The following is a 17,778-nucleotide window of genomic DNA, read 5'->3' on the forward strand; positions in this document are numbered from 1 at the left end:
TATCACTCCTTGGGGTGTGACTTTACCAGCTTCTGTAACTTTCCACGGTCCTGCAACACAAGTGTGCCTTTGCCAGCTGTGAACTGCTTGTGTGATGATTTCCTGAACGTGTTGAAATACTCTCACATACACTCTCCTTCCTTCACACAAACATTCACAGTGTGAACAACTCACCCAATGTTACCTTCCCTCTCTGTTTCACTGCCGTGACAGCAATTAAAGGTTCGGAGGTATTTGTGTGCAGGAGCTCTGCTAAAGAACTGATTGTTCTCGCTTAAAGTACACACAAGGCTTTCTGATGGGGAACTCTGACCCACAGACTCAGTAACCCACTGTTTAATAGGTGAGCTAAGTGTGCCAGAAAATGATTATAATATCCTTATGTATAAACAATCATCAATCAATGCATGCATGCATTGTAAAATTAGGATAGATATTAGAAGTTAACTAGCCGTTCTTTCCTACATTGGCGTACCCCTGTGCAACCATGAATTCAAGCAGCCACAAGGTTGAAGAGGTGGACAGAGCTTTTTTTTGTAGAATAAAATGGGAGACCATCTCTCCGACAGCTGATGCTTGGCAAAAGATGTGTCATGCAACCGAACACCGATCTACAGCGGAAAGTGCTGCAATGACTCAGTCAGACTTCAGAAATAAAATTCTTTAGCAGGATGACAAGAAAACTGGAAATAAACCTATGCCTACAATCTATAGTGACTAACTAGGCCATGAGTTGTAAAAGAAATTGAAACCAAAGTATTGAGTTTATCTTATATTACTTCTGTATTTTAAAGCTATTTTGTTTACAAAATGATTACATTGTATATTTTCATATTCTGTTGTTTTCCTCAGTATAAGAATGGTGGTCATTAAATTATTAGGAAACACTTCAGAATTAAAACATCTACATCTTTCTGAATTGCTCTATTTATAAACCTGGTGCATTTTTCACATACATTCATTATTAGACAAATAAATACCACAGCATTTGCACTTACTAATAAAAAAAATATACAGTCTTTCTTCTTTAAGCTTCACATCAAAACATAATCAAATTATATTTGTTTCAGTACATGAAAATGCTATCAGCACTGACCAAAATAAAGCTGGAAATAATACAAACTGTTTAACATGTAGAACCATTTATTCTAAGAAACAATGAAATGAGACTAAATGAGATGAAACCTACAGGCAAAACACTAAGTGCAGACAGTCTTCATCCAGTCTGATTGACTTTGAGCTGTTTAGCAAAGAAGAATGGGCAAAAATGGTTGCTTGCTGGTGCAGTTGTTAAAACTGTTGCCTTGCAACAACAAGGTCCCTCGTTTGAATCCCAGCTTGGGGTCTTTCTACATGGAGTTTGCATGTTCTAACCATGTATGCATGGGTTCTCACCAGGTACTCCAGTTTCCTCCCATGGTCCAAACTCATTACTGTTTGGTTAATTGGTTTCTCTAAATTGCCCTTAGGTAATTTAGAGGAACCAATTTAGAATAACCTTTGGTAATTTATAGTAGACTATCGTGTGCATGCATGGTTATTTGTTTGCCGTGTTGACCTGTGTTAGACTGACAACCTGCACAGGGTATACCCAGCCTCTCGCCTATTAACCACGGCTTTCAGATTACTGGAGCATGTCTGACAGATATCCAGCCATGTTTCATGAGTTATGGTCAGTGGCTACCTACTTAAAAACGAAAAACAAGCTTCTCTTTCATGTCATCCATATAACAGAAACACAGTGTACCAGCAACACAGAAAAACATAAGTAGAGTTTACCTCATGGACATACAATTTGATGTGTTTCATTAGCCACCAAAAAGGCTTTCAGTGTACTAATCATAAAGGAGGCAGCCAAGCTCTGAACATTGCTAATTAAAATCAAAGAAAACCTTGTTTTCCACTCGCCAGCTCCATCCAAACCCCTGTCTGCCTGTGCGTCTCCCTACAAGACAGAGATTGCCTTAATTTCACTGTGACTTGTTCCACAGCAATAAAATATACTGATATTTCTTGAAGCTAACTTAGTTGGTGTAAAGTGACATTATCCGAAATTGTCAAAAGAGTAATGTTTTGGTAGCTGTGAGGAGTTCTTGATGAGAGGCAGTAACACAGCAGGTATTATGTAACATCTGAATTGGTGGGCCTATTATTGCAGAATCATTAAATAAAGCCAGTAAAGAAAGAACATGCAAACATTATCATGCCCTTTAAAGTTTTTCACATTTTGTCACATTGTAACCTAAAAGATCTACATAATGTGATGCATGTTCTTTTTTAACAAATAAAAACCTCAAAAGTTTTTATTTCTAGTTTTTAATTGTAAAATTAAACCGCCTTTCACTGCAGTCGCAGTGAAAAGCTGTAGGCATTTTAGGGTATGTCAATAGCACATTAGCATGTTTACAGACTGACATTTTTACCCAATCTTGCCACAAAAATCTAAAGCTCAGTCAGACTGGATGGACCGTTGGTACTGTGGCATATGATGTACTGCTTTAAACTTCGCCACAACTTTGTCCCTGTCCTGTCTGCTGGGTTCTTTGGCCTCCATGATGCTGTTTGTTCCCATAATATGCTAATCAAATATATTAGTTTGTGATTGTAATGTAATAAAATATGAAAAAGTAAAAAAAAAAAGTGATACTTTTTGCACGCCACTGAAGGTCTGAAGGACACAGGTGGCCGGTTTCTAAAGATAAACCTTAATAAGACCTGGATCAGTATCAGGAGATAATTATCTTACTAAAATGTTACTTTACCAGTGGAAGGAACTATGTTATCATCCCACAAAATTGTTTCTTATGCTGCCTGTCCACCCACTTTAGTAAAACAGAGATAATTCCGTCTCGCCTTCTTCGTCTCCGAGTCACGCTCATCATTTCATGTTCTTTATTTTCTTTCTCACATGCCTTGCTATCACTATTTTACTCTAGGTTTCCACAAAGTCGGCGCTTACGAAATTTGTCAGGCAGACAAAAATATGGGACGCATTTAATGGAGTTTTCCAATGTCGGCTGGCTCCCTGCGGTGTCGGGTTTGATACCGTTCCCTCTGTGTCCTCTTCTGTGTTTGATGTGCTGCATAAGGCAGACTCGACGCAGTAAGATACACAGATGATGGATTTGCAGTGAAATTAAACTTGAATGGAGTTGGAAGCACATAGAAGCCTGCAAATTATTAGAGCTTATTGCTGGACAACCACACCACCGAGAGAGCAGGGACGAGGCCAACGGCACAACTTTTCACTTGCTTTCGGTTTGGCAGAGAGACATTATTGTAAATATTATTTGGAAACTGAACATCGGCAGATTATATGCTACCTTCAGATATATATAAACCGCAGTCGCAGTATGAAAGCATAAAAATGACATCCAAGACAAAGACATTAACAGTAAAAAACGAATATTAACAGCAATGTTTGAACACAAAACTCACTGCCTTTTTGTATACAACATATATTTCAGGAAAATAAAAGAGGTCCTAATAAGATCAAAAATCATCATGTACAGTACTTATTTTTGCAAATTCACTGATGAATTATCAAGTGTTGTGAGAAAGCAGTTGCCCCCTTACAGATTTCCTCTATTTGATCCTCAAACTCATTTAAATGTCAGACAGAGATAACCTGAATGAACACAAAAAACGTTATCCAAACCAAACTGGCCCTATGTGATAAAGCTCCTCTTAAACCTAACAACTAGTTGTGCCATCTCTGGTGAGGAATTTTGTTTCAAAACAATTTCCCTTTTTGGTAATGAATAAGGTATTAATCAATCCAACTGATTTGTAGTGACTATTCAAAATACAAAGTGTTTTTATTTTATTCAGGATGCATCTTTTAGGTGCAAAATGTGGGATTACTGCATATTTAAGGGGCAGTTGTCATTTATGTATTATGCATTAAAGCATTTTTCAAACATTATTTTCTTGAATTGTTCACTTTAATTTGCTATTCTCTTTATGCAATGCTTCATGTTTTAAATGTGTATTTTGTTTTATTTATTTATTTTGTGTTTTCAATGCATTTTACCTCTGTTACTTTTATAGGTGAGGGATTTCAAATTACCCTGCAGCCTTTGCAGACATATATTTGATGAATTATGAAGACAATCATTAAAATGAACAAAACTCACACATAATTCAACTTAATCTTACAATATTTTATCAAGAGTTCAGATTACATCCTATTTCTGTTGATTTTTGTTGATTAGTTGATTCTTATTACTATAAGGTATTATAACCTCTGTTGGAAACAAGATAACAATGAGGAACCTCTTGCTGGTGAATTTTAATTATTGAGTCACCAAGTAGTATGAAAGGATTATAGAAAACAACTTTAAATCATCAATCTAAGTGAGGACAAAATGTTCCCAGAAAGAAAGAAATGTAAGCATGGCCGGTTAAAATGACCAACACCAGCAGGGATGAAGTGTTCATACATTCAGCTGTATGTGCCAGTGAACATATGAAGAACAAACGTTCCTAAAAGTGAGCTCTTTTTCTAACCTCGATATCTGCTCCTTGTTTTACCTTCCTCTCCTACACACACACACACACACACACTTATGTGGATGCGTTTGTAAAACAATGGCTGTCTTTGCCTGCTGAGTTCCTTGGCCTGGAAGTCTGCTCCTGGGAACTTCTCAAACAACCCAACATTGCAGCCAAGCCACATCAAATATTACAAATGCTCACACACACACAGTTAGTTATCCTACTGACATAAGTATACCATCTTCATGTAATGAACCAACATAGGATAAACAATAAAGCCCTAAAAAAACACCCTTTGTTGTTGAGAACATGTGTGCTTACAAAGCTGTACAAAAAAATCCTGCCAGTGGGCTAGCGGCAGTCTTCTCTATCCTGCTGAGTTAGCTCACTCTCCCACCACTATTACCACTATTGTAAATACTCCTCAATCTATGTTTACACTAGGACCTCAGAACCCTGGAAAAGGAATGAGATGAAAAGAAATACAGCTGGGAAACAAAAATATGCATCACTAATCTGACAGTGGGAACCGTAAGAAATCCCAATTATGTCATTTCTAGATAAGCCTTGAATTGTATCTCTTCATATGTAGATGCTGTGGGTCCTCCATCTGTATCTGTGCATTCTGCCTGATTAGGTGCAGAGTTTATCGCTCAGCTTGTTTCTAATTGATGTTGAAAAGCAAGAATATAAAAGATGGAACCTGAACATTTTACTGAAATCAACAACAAACCGAAGTAAATAACTGTTGTTGACAAGTCAAAGACTGTTGGCTACGGACTAAATGAAATGAAGAAAATCAGTGATGTCATCAACACTAGAGCATGGATTAATTGTGGCAGGCCTTTGGTTTATGTGTTACTAGTAACCACAGCAACAAGCAGCTACTGCTGAGAGGGAAAAATGATTCAGTCATGAGCAACATGACAGAAACCAACAACATATTAGTAAGTAACAGAGATGGAAGTTTATTGGGGAAAAAATTTGAACTTTCATTTGCAACTATAAAAAAAAAAACATGGCACAAAAATAAATTCTAGTTGCATCAATGTAGAGGGGCCATGTAAATGAGTGATTTGTAGTCTTAGATTTACAGCCAACTGTAGTTCTGCAATTTAATTAACTAAATTAAATTGTTTCTTGTTAAAAACACCCTAAAAATGTATTCAGTTGGATGGAGTGCAGAGAAGGCACACAGTTTGTGTCTAAAACATAACAGCAGGTGAATGGAAGCAGCTGAAAGTCTCACTTTTGGACACATAGCGAGTCAGTGTTTTTACAGTTTAACTGCACAGAAATGCAGTTGTCAAAACGTTTTTCTGAGGACCCTAACTTTGTCTATAGTTAGTTTTCTAACAACATGTTTGGCTCTCAGAGGTTACCTCAAGCTAATGCTACACATGTGGTGGTTGAAAGGAAAGTCAAAATATTGACCAATTGTAGTTCATTTGGCTCAGACACTAAGAAAAAAAAAGAGTTGTTGGGGCAGATAATTATCATTAGTAAAACCGTTTGGGAGAAGAGTGTGCACAAAGCAGTTGATAAGCACATGTTCTTATCTAAGAAACGTTATGCTTCCCCACAGCAATCATTCGTGTCACCTCAAAGGTTTGGCTGCTGACTCCACTAGAGCATCTCTGTACCATAAACTGTGTTGGATCCTCATCTACCAGCTTTAGGTTACTCTGTCAGCCTGATGCATTGTTCCAAAGGCTCTTTCTGTGTTGTAAACGTCTTTTAAGATTGCTAGTCTGCTGTCAAAGTCAATAGAAAGCACACTGTGATTTATTTATGTTTCATAGTTTTAGGTTTTCTGGCTCTCAAAAGAGCACTAAGGCAGAAAATACGTAATACCCTGTCAGGCTCTTGCTATTACCATCTCTGCCCTCCCTAACATAGCTGCTTGATGTCATACAAAGATACCTTGCTTTAAGTAAATAGTGTGCCAGGATTGACGTTCTGCATATTTGATGCTGTGACATACATAACGGGATCTCCAGCCAAGCCACTGATTTGTTTGGGCATGTGGAAAAATCTTATGCCAAAATTGTAGGTTATTCTTTGTGAAAAAAGTAAACCATAAGTAAATATCTGTGATTATGTGCTCACATATTACTTACTAGATTTACTGCTGTACTCATATCTACTCACTCACATGAATGTGCTGTTTTAAATCAGTATGTAGTAGAGTGTGCATGTCATTTATGCCCAGGCACACCCCTGTTACTTGTCACCCTCCTCAACATAGCTGCTAGTCTCCTGGCAACAGATGTCTCTGACTCCAGCACACCAAGCGCTCACAGTGCCAGCATACGATGCTCACCAGACGTGGCAAAAAAAACAAAAAAAAACGTGTATGAGACTTCTTCATACAGTACATGCCCCTCAAATCAACAACCTCCAGATCGCATCCATGCCCGCTGGAACACAGATATATCTGCTGCGATTTTCACTTAGAGAAACATTTTTGGTCAACACATCTACCGGTACTCTGTTGGCAAGGCAGCCTTTTGTGTTTAAGTTCCAAATTAAATATAACAAACAGAAACGTCAACATGCATTACATATGTGCTCATAAAATCCTTAAAGTATTTTCACCTGTAGCTACTCTGGCTGCATTTTACAAAAAAGAAAACTCTAATAAAGGCTGACAGAAAAAGGAAAAACTTTCAGAGAATAACAACAAGTAAAAATCACCTGTGATCATCAAACTGATTTAATTAAACTAAAAAAACAGTAGAAGAGTTTAATAGATAAACCTGTATAAAAACAAAGACAAAGAATTGCTGTGCTGGAGCTATATATGGGTGAACACGATTTCAGTTGCTGGGGAAACTATAATGTCCCGTATAGGTGCATTTCATTAAATTAAAATATTACTGAAAAGTTATTTATTGCAGTAATTCCATTTAAAAATAAAATTTTTGCACACACAGTGATGTGTTAAGAACCATAGTTCTCTTATATTTTCCAGCTAATAAAAATTCAAAATTCAGTTTTTTAGAACACTTGAGTATTTCATGAGAACAACAAAAAGGATTTTTTAAACAGAAATGTTCTGTTATGGCCAACACATTCATGTGGAAGACTGCTCACCTAACTGCTGGTCAACATACAGTCATTGACCTCCTCCACAAGGAGGGTAAAACACTAAAGGTCACTGCTAAACAAGCTGTCAGAGAGTTCTATATCTGAAAACATTAATGGAAAGTTGAGTGGAAGGAAAAAGTTTGGTTAAAAAGGTGTCATAGGCAACTGGGTTAACCGCACCCACGAGAAGATTGCGAAGCAAAGCCCGTTCACAGGTTTGAGGAGGATTCAGAAGACATGGACTGCAGCTTGAGTCAGACCTTCAAGATCCACCACACACGGATGTAACCAGGACATGGGCTACAACCGTAAATCAGAGACAACATCAAAAGCATCTGTGTGGCCTCTTTTAATAGGCCAACATTTCTGTCAAGAATTCTTTTAATTGGTTTAATGCATAATTACAATACAATTTTTGTATTTTTAATCAGCTGTAAGTCGTACTCTTACTCGTCGTCTTCCGCTTCATCCAGGACTGGGTCGTGGGGGCAGCAGACTCAGTAGACACCTAGACGTCCCTCTCCCCAGACCTCCTCCAGCTCCTCCAGGGGGTGCCCAAGGCGTTCCCAGGTCTGTCGAGAGACATAGTCCCTCCAGCATGTCCTGGGTTCTCTCTGTGGGACGTGCCTGGAACACCTCCTGAGGAAAGCGTCCAGGAGGCATCCGGTATAGATGCCCGAGCCACCTCAACTGGCTCCTCTCGATGTGGAGGAGCAGCGGCTCTACTCCAAGCTCCTCCCGGATGGCTGAGCTCCTCACCCTATCTCTAAGGGAGTGCCCGGCCACCCTACAGAGGAAGCTCATTTCAGCAGCTTGTATCCGGGATTTTGTTCTTTCGGTCATGACCCAAAGTTCATGGCCATAGGTGAAGGTAGGAACGTAGACCGACCGGTAAATCGAGAGCTTCGCTTTTCGGCTCAGCTCTCTCTTCACCACAATGGACCGGCACAGCGCCCCCATTACTGTGGCAGCCGCACCAATCCGTCTGTCAATCTCCTGCTCCATTCTTCCCTCATTCTTGAACAAGACCCCGGGATACTTGAACTCCTCCACTTGAGGCAGGAACTCCCCTCCCTGCTGAAGAGGACAAGGCTCCCTTTTCCGGTCGAGAACCATGGCCTCGGACTTGGAGAAGCTGATCTTCATCCCAGCCGCTTCACATTCGGCTGTGAGCCACCCAGTGCATGCTGTAGGTCTTGGCTGAAGGGGACCCGCAGGACCACGTCATCCGCAAAAAGAAGAGATGAAATCCACGGGTCTCCAAACTAGACCCCCTCCGGCCCTTGGCTGCGCCTAGAAATCCCGGAGTCCAACATGCACCGGGAACAGGTCCGACTTAGTGCCACCAATGCAGACCAAACTCCTGCTCCACTTGTTCAGAGACTGGATGGCCCCCAATCAAGGGCCTCCGACTCCGTACTCCTGCAAATATCATGCAACTAAACAATACGGTAATTGGGGAGAAAATATGTCTACAGTTATGCTGTACTTGTAAAGATTTCGCAGCTAAAAAAAAAAAAAGAAGAATCAATGTTGTGTTCATCAAGTGTACAACGTGTTACCAGTTCTGAAATAGTAGACCTACAAACATAATTTGTAAAAGTAGAGAGGTTTTAATTTTTTAGTTTTAGTTCTCATCAATCCAAAGAGTGGCACACTGTAAAACCAGAATGCCTGAGAGGTATTACTGCTGTAGACTGGATTATGGTTTAGCCTCATAATCCCAACTTGTGTTTCAAACACACAAACACAGAAATTTACTTACATTTCCACACAGGAATAAGGTAAAAGTTTTAAGTGAGCAGCTTAAAGATACGATGCAGAATAAAAACACTGAGGTCGATGCTGCCATTCATTTTCAGTCATCAGATGTAAAAATCTGTAAACATTTGTACCAAATCAATGCGAGAGTAAATATGTTTCGCATTATTAAGACAGATTTTAATTTACTTGATTTTCTTAAATGGAGACATATAAGTGATTGACCACTGTAGAAATGTTGCTCAGTAGGCTTTCAGTAGGAGCTGCAGTAAGACACATTACTCAGGTGATTTTTAAAGGATGTATGGTGGTGTTTACTCACTCAAAGCAGGATCAATAGCAGGACACTAACTAGTATAAAAGGACCTGTGTGGAATTTTTGTATGCAAGAAACTGTTTTTGTCCCTCTTGTCAGAAAGACAATAAATTGCATCTGATTCTGCAGCAACATGCTGTATGTTCTTTGGATGCAAGAATTTTAATTCTTGCTGTTTGCAGCTTTCAACGACTGAACCCAGACAGGGAAATCTAAATTTATTAATTCTGGATGCCTGCTTGGATGGAATGATGAACGGGCAGGTTAACAGGGGGGACTTACTTCTTTTGCTGGTTTTCCTTGCGGTCTGCAGAGCCCAGACTCTGGAGAGAAAGTGAAGAAAAGCATTCATTAGAAGCTGCATCGAATGGATCCTTGTTATCCATCATTAGAAACTTATAGAAAACTCTAAAACTCCTCTAGATGGTTTTACAGGTTTCAAGCTTCAACTGTCCAGGAGGTTCAGATAACTACCTGGTGAATAGCTCAATGCAATGTGGCGACTGTAAGGTTGTATACTGAAGCTTAAAAAGGGTGTCTTAAGAGAGAAGAGAGGAAGGGTGAGTGAAGGATATTTTTAAAAGCCATTTCCCTGAAGGTAAAGTCCTCTGAGTTCAGAAAGTATAAAACGAATCGTTCCTGGTGGCGCTGCTCAACGGGAGACATTCGAATTCCTCTCTCCAAAGGAGACAACCTTTAAGGCACACACCAACTGAAAATATACCCATACACAAAGGTGCAAGTACACAACTAGTAATGTTCCTGCTGTCCATGTCTTCTAGAGAAGCTCAGCGGTGATGCATGCTGACATAACCTGAACTCTGCAAACAAGACAGAGCAACACCCAAAAAGCAAAGTGTATACACACATGTGTGTGCATCAATCAGAGTCCTTAGGATGGAAAAACCGTGTTGTTTTGCACTTTCTTGTTTTCATCATTAGAAATGAACACCTATCTATACCCTAGTATGGTGCATCAGCAGGAGCATCGTGGGACTCAGCAAGAAAACTGAAGCCTGCGGTGAGAGGAACAGGTATTTTTATCAATCATTTGCAACACAATGGACTTGTTCTACCAGTAAGACTTCTGAAGCAGTGATAAGCTGGTACATGTGTCCTCAAAAGTAAATCTATTTCATCAGTTTAAAAAAGACAAAGCTTACAGTGCCTTGGAAAAGTATTCATAAGCCTTAAGCTTTTCCACATTTTGTCAAATTACACAAACTTAGGGATTTTATGTGATCGGCCAACAAAACGTTTTCCCTGAGAACGATGGATTTTCTTTCTATTTCACAACCTTGTGCTACTTTGCGTTGGTCTTCCACGTAAAATCCTAATAAAACACATTGAAGTTTGTGATTCTAATGTAAGAAAAATGTGTAAAACCTTAAAGGGTGTAAATAGTTTTCCATGGCAATGTACATCTGAAATCCACATTAAACGAGATAATGAATATATTTAATTTTATTGCAATATTTGGTAAAAACTTCAAAGACTTTAAATAGTCAAGCTGCTTGACTGAACTCTTCCTTTGGAACCTCAGACTGGACATTAGAGAAAACTGTTGGCACCTTTATATCAGTCAAACGGTGACATTTTGAACAGAAAGATGCTACTCTGACGTTTTAGCTGCGCCTTTTATGTGAGCATTGAGTTGACATTTTAACCAGCACCTGACTTCTAAGCACATATACAGCCCCTTCATATGGTTTCAGGCTCCTGGCGGGGGGAGGATATGGTAACCTTTTACCCCACCAGCTCCTCCACTGTCCCCTCAGGTAGTACCACGCTCCCTCAGAGGGAAGACAGCAGGTGGGCCAGCTTCATTTGACAGATAGGTCTGCGGGGGATGAAGGAGGACTATTTTAGGATGCTCTATTAGACAGAATTATCAGGATTAGAATTTTAGGAATGCTTTGGATTACACTGCCGACAATATTAGAAGTGCAGTTTTGAATGCATATGGAAGTTTACTGTTAGTGTACATTTTCAAGTAAAACTTTGACAGCATTGTGTCAATTTTAAACACATTTCTCAATTAAAATTTTAATCTTTCCCTTTAGCAGAAAGGTATATTTAAAATTGAACAGAGTACAAGTGCTTACTCATAGTTATATGTATTTAATATAGGCTTAAATTTGGACTGTCTTCTTTAACATTAGGGTATTACCAAGAATAAAATCAGACATGCTCCATAACATGAACCTTTTGGGACTTAATACTCTGAAATAAAATGTCCAATTTTAATGCTTTTTGCTGTCATTTGAATTTTTTGCTGAACCAACATAGCTGGATATTTGGATACCATTGAAATCACCAAAGAATGGTTTTATCTGCAGCTGCCCATGGCAGGTATGCCACAGTATGTCATACAGGTTAATAACTAGATCAGGACAATGAGTGTGTTGGTCCTCAAGGCACACTTCGCTGCATGTCTTAGATGTTTCTGTACGCCTAATTTTAATTGATGGCCGATTAACAGGCTCTTGCTGAATTAAAACAGTCAGTCAGTCAGTCATTTTCTACCGCTTATTCCATAGTGGGTCACGGGGGAGCTGGTGCCTATCTCCAGCAGTCTATGGGTGAGAGGCGGGGTACACCCTGGACAGGTCGCCCGTCCATCGCAGGGCAACACACAAACCACGCACACACTCATTCATACACCTAAGGGCAATTTAGAGAGACAAATTAACCTAACAGGCATGTTTTTGGACTGTGGGAGGAAGCCGGAGTACCTGGTGAGAACCCACGCATGCAGGGGGAGAACATGCAGAAATACCCCCGGCGGGAATCAGACCCAGGACCTTCTTGCTGCAAGGCAACAGTGCTACCAACTGTGCCACCGTGCAGCCTGAATTAAAACAATCTTTTTTATTTTTGCAGCTTGAATCTACCCTCTAGCAAGCTTTAAATATAATTTGCTTAACCTAATCTACAGGCCAGAAATTACAGCAATCCTTCGTATGTAATTGTAACTTGACAATATAGAGATAGTCTCTGTCTCTGGTGTTTTGATCACGAGTGAAGGTAGGTAGCGGTACATGAATAGACTGCTGTTCATTGGTCATCTGATAGACATCTACAAATAAATATTGCTTAATAAACCTTAATAAACAATATTTGTTTTCTGGAGTTTTCAGGCTAACTCCTAAACATCTGTTTCAAGAAATTAATCCACAAATGTTCCTGTGTTTTAAAGTTTGAAGAACCATCAATATAAGACATCCGCTTGTTAACTGCATATGTATATATATATATATATATATATATGTACATATATACATATATATATATAGTACCCCATACTCTCTAATAGATGAAATCTACCAGCAGGACTGTTTCTGTCTAGAGTTGACTGGCCCAAACAGAGATACAAACAAAATAAATATAAATAGGTTTAAACACACAGATAATCAAAGTGAAAATAAATTATACCTGAGATTTCACATAAATATAAACTGATACTAATTAGCAAAGAGGTGAAATGACCTGAAACTTTCCTCTTTGTCCGTTTAAGAAATTCTATCTGTATAGAACAAAAGGTGACTTCTGCAGAAGGCAACACGGTCTCTGAATGCAGCACCATAGCTGTTTCAACCGTAGTGAAAAGTATATAAACTATTATTAGCAGGCTTTTCAAGAACAAACATCTGTCGCTTGAACAGTAAATCTAAACCTTTTAGTGACTAAAAGGTTTTTGTTTTACAGTACACAATAAGTACACAACCACATGACGGGGGATTAATAATGCATGGTGAATTAATCTTTTAGATTGGCCCCCAATTAATCCATTAGATTACGGTTTCACCCTCTGCATCATGCAACCAGTGTCCATGGAGGCAGGTGTTTGAGCAAATGCCTTTACAGTACATTCCAACAGAAACTTGGCATTCTTTTACAGCTGTGAAATTACACTGATTCATAATCTACAAACTGTTTCTCTGGGATTCGCTTCAAAAAGCATTAATCCTCCTCAGCATGTGATTCTTCCATAAAGTCTCACGAGCAAACATAAATACATACAGAGTTAAAAATCCACAAGACTCCAAGCACAGAAACAAGCACACAACATATTTTCTGGAGGCATTCACCTTGCATCTGTTGATTCCGGCACACATACCTGTCAAATCTAACGCTACTTCACTGTCCCTGTCCTCAGTCCTCAGTGCGCTGCTTTAGTCTCAACTCCAACTGCTGCTCACCTGTTCAACTTCAACTCTTAGGCTCTGTTTTCCCTGCTTTCTGTGCAAAGCGTGCTGCTTCTACGAAGGTTTGCAAAAGCTTGCTTCAATGGTGGCTGCAACCGCTACTGACTTGTTGTACTTTAATTGTGGTTGCTAGGCGATAAGCTTCTCCAATTCAGCGGAGGGGGGTGGGGGGATGGGGGGGTTGTGGGGGGGGGGGGGGGGGTCGGTGAGGAGGAAATGCTCATTATGGACACATAAGCCAAGAGAGAATATGAAAAGGAAGAAACTGAGAGGTTTACAGAAAGAGATGAAGCTGTGAAGATGAAGGAGTGACAACGGAGAAGAAACCTCAAACCTTTAATTCATCCAAACAGATATTGCTTTTAGTTTGCTTCAAAGCAGACAGATACATTCATCTTTTAAGATGGTCTCGTCAACAGTTGTCCAAGTCTTTCTTTCAACATTGCCTGCTCTCTCACTAAAGTGTAGTCTTTTACTTAATTTCTGCTCATTAAGCCTCCCTATTTTGAACCATGAAATATTCAGGAATAAAAAAGTTCCTAAAGGAATGAATCACTGAGTCTTGATTAACAGGTAAAGCAATAAATTGTTTTACATTTAATCTCGTGGCACTTTGTTTCAAGTAGCTAGTTAACAAGACACATTATGCAGATTCTTTTAGCTGAATCTTAAAATAAAATCAGCGTGTGAGACATCACACGGTATTTAACCCAAACTATGTGAGCTTTTACTGAAAACAAGACAAGCTCAAGGTTTAAGCATCTTCTGGATTATTGCTGGACTCCTTTCATGTTTCTTGAAGACCAGACTGCAAGAAAGAGATGCACAGAGAGATCAGCTGGTTGCTGGAATCAGACGATTTTCAGCTCGACTGAAACTGACCATTTGACTCGAAATTTAAAAAAATCTGATCTGTTTCCAGTCAGTAAATGCATCACAGTGAGTCCCACCGAGTTTATTAGGTTAGCTTCTTTGTGTAACAGTGACACATTTAAAGATGGCAGCAAGAAATCAAGAGAGAGCAAGACTTTCAGGTGAGACCAGGAAGGCTGATTAGAGTACAGCAAGTGTGCTCTGTTTATCCTTTTGAGCTTTCAATCATCGTTATGGAACATGTTTGAAATGGAAATGTTGGCTGCTTTTTAGAACTCTCTAGGAAATACACATGGAGACTATTGCTAGCAGTTAGCAAAGCCAACAATGATACAGTAATTTACAACTTTTTCATAGTGTGCTGAAAATATTTTTTAGCATTTCAGGATTCACCTCACATGTCACTCAATGTTGTTGCCATTTCATTTCTGTGAATTTGTGTGTCAGCATTAAGTGATTGAATATAAAGATGATGGAATGAGACTTAAAGCGCCTGAAGACAAACATTTCTGTAGCAGCGTGATACAATCATACAGCCCACGCTGCTCTTTATACTATGAACTGCTTTTCCATGTAAAGTTGACCTTATATGGGACATTTTGGCCAGTGACATCCTGGAGGCAAGCCCTTTTCATAAATGTGAGCATGAGATCTTGTAAGTAGCTGCAAACCATAAATGGGCAAATCTTATCCTTAGCATGTCACAGCTGTCAGATTTTCATTATTTATTTAGTCTGAGTCATACGTCTTTTTATACAAAGGAACAACAATTGTAAGTCATTAAAAAAATATGGAACATTTTAGGTAAGGTCAACAGTTACACACGAGTAAACCAACAAAAATTCTCATATCTCAATTTGCGCTTCACATTTTATGTTGATCCGAGCTTTTAGTGTCTGCCAAGCAAAGAAAGGTGCATTAAATAAGCTGATGTACAGTGACACCATAATGCATGTAAATGCAACTGCACACAACATTTATTCACATGAGCGCACAGCTTCAAACACTAATTTAGTCTTGAAGGGCTCTCTGTGGGCTCCTCGGGGCCATTTGTGTAGCCTTCTTCAACAGGCTCTTGGGAGAGGAGTGGGACTGTCCTCAGGATAAGCACCAGGAAACCAACTTCACACACATACCTAAATAAATCTGCAATTAAAACCCAGGATAGACTTAAAATATTGCAAATACAATCCTAAAAAATAAACAATATCCTTGTGAAGACATTTATGACTTCAATTTTTAGATGTTTTAAGTGAAAATCATTTTGTTAAGGTTCTATTTAGGCATTGGAAACAAATAAATTGTAAATTTTTTTTAAATAATTAAAGTGTTTTTGTTTTAAGGTAACAAGTACTTCTTTCATAAACAGGTGCTTTAATCCAACCATATTTTATTGTTCCACTTTGTCCCATTATGGCTTCTTCAGCATGGAGTCTCTCTCTGGGTGTTCTGCTTTCTTCCCAAAGTTCAAAAACATTAATTTTATGGTTAATTGATAACAGTGTTTGGCCTATGGGTCTCCATGTTGCCCTGGGAGGGAGGGATGGAGGGAGGGAGGGAAAGAATTTTCTGCAGAATAGCTAGAATCTATGAACACAGAGTTTCTAGTCTTCCAACATGTTCTCAAATGAATTTAGATCTGAACTTTGACTAGGTCACTCTAACCAGTGCATACACTTTGACCTGACCCATTCCACTGTAGCACAGCAGTATGTTTAGGGTCATTGTGGGTCATTGAAGGTCAATCTTCGCCCCAGTCTGAAGTATTTCGCAGCCTCTAACAAGTTTTCTTAGAGAACTTCCCTTTTTTGATTCCATCCACCTTCCCCTCAACTCTGACCAGCTTCCATGTGTGTGCTGAAGAAAAGCATCCCCACAGCATGATGTTGCCACCACCGTGTTTTATGTTGAGATTTTTCTGCAGTGTGCTTTTTTTCTACACATAGTGTTTTCCCAGCAAACTTGTGCACCTTCTTCTACAAGTGTGTCCCTTACACAGCCTGAGGGAAACTGGACTTCTTATGGCATGTTCTTGTAATTTTAAAAGCTAGGTTTATGGAGTGCACAACTAAGAGTTGTCCAGTGGACAGATTCTCCCACCTGAGCTGTGGATCTCTGTAGCTCATCCAAAGTAACCATGGGCTTCTTGGCTGGTTCTTTAATTATTGCTTACCACTCTCAGAGGTGAATGGCCGTGTTTCGGGAGATTTGCAGTTGCACTCCCTAATACGTTGAAAGTTAGCGATATTGTTTTTATCATCAAGCCCAGCTTTCTTCACTGTCTGTTGCGTTCTTTGATCTTCATGATCCTGTTTGATTGCTAAGGTTCTCTAATGAATCTCTGAGACCTTCACAGAACAGTTGGTTTTATACTGAGATTCAATTTCAGACAGATGGAATATTTTTACTAATGAGGTGACATCATGAAGCAATTTTATTTAAGGTTATCAGAAAAAAGGGGGTAAAAAAGGTGTACACCACACTTTTCAGATGTTTTCTTGGAAGAAACCATGAATCCACTTCACAACTAAGCACTACTCTGCATTACTGCACTGGTCTATTACAAGAAATCCCAATGAAATACAATGAAGTTCATTTTCGTTTAACATGACTAAATATGAAAAACTTGAGGATGAATACTTTCGCAAAAAATGTACTTTTAGGAGTAAGTTTTACAGTAGTACAGTAGTTTTACATAATTTTTACTTTTACTATTATTATGAAGTATCGGTAGTCATGCTTGAGTAAATTTTTAGAAAGTTACTTCACTGAATAATGAACAACACTGTTGTACCCAAATATGCAGCAGAAACAGAAACACACACCTACAGTTTATGTTGAAGTAAGACTTCTTGTTTCTACAAAAGGTTTAGGTCAACTAAACATACAGTAAGCAGGACATATTGTCACTAGAAGTAACTCTTTACCCTGCTCTAACATATATACATTACCCACTGTAAGTATTGGTCTCAGTAATTAGTTTAATGTTTAAAAACATTGATTTGGAAAAGTCTATTTTTTGCCTGACCTTGT

General features: G+C 39.0%; 1 protein-coding gene across 6 annotated transcripts in view; it reads right to left on the reverse strand.

Moving 5' to 3' along the window:
• Positions 1 to 17,778, reverse strand: part of LOC124875292 (ankyrin repeat and fibronectin type-III domain-containing protein 1) — a 204,827-nt gene that overhangs the window by 58,260 nt on the left and 128,789 nt on the right. For 5 of the 6 annotated variants that reach the window (XM_047377355.1, XM_047377354.1, XM_047377353.1 and 2 more), the window contains one exon: positions 9,947 to 9,987. In XM_047377355.1, coding sequence (XP_047233311.1) covers positions 9,947 to 9,987 — 41 coding nt within the window. Of the gene's footprint in view, positions 1 to 9,946; positions 9,988 to 13,784; positions 13,909 to 17,778 lie in introns of those variants that run through there. The other variant, XM_047377356.1, reaches the window with a different exon arrangement.

The sequence above is a fragment of the Girardinichthys multiradiatus genome, chromosome 10 (genome assembly GCF_021462225.1).
Source record: "Girardinichthys multiradiatus isolate DD_20200921_A chromosome 10, DD_fGirMul_XY1, whole genome shotgun sequence".
NCBI classification, from domain to species: domain Eukaryota; kingdom Metazoa; phylum Chordata; class Actinopteri; order Cyprinodontiformes; family Goodeidae; genus Girardinichthys; species Girardinichthys multiradiatus.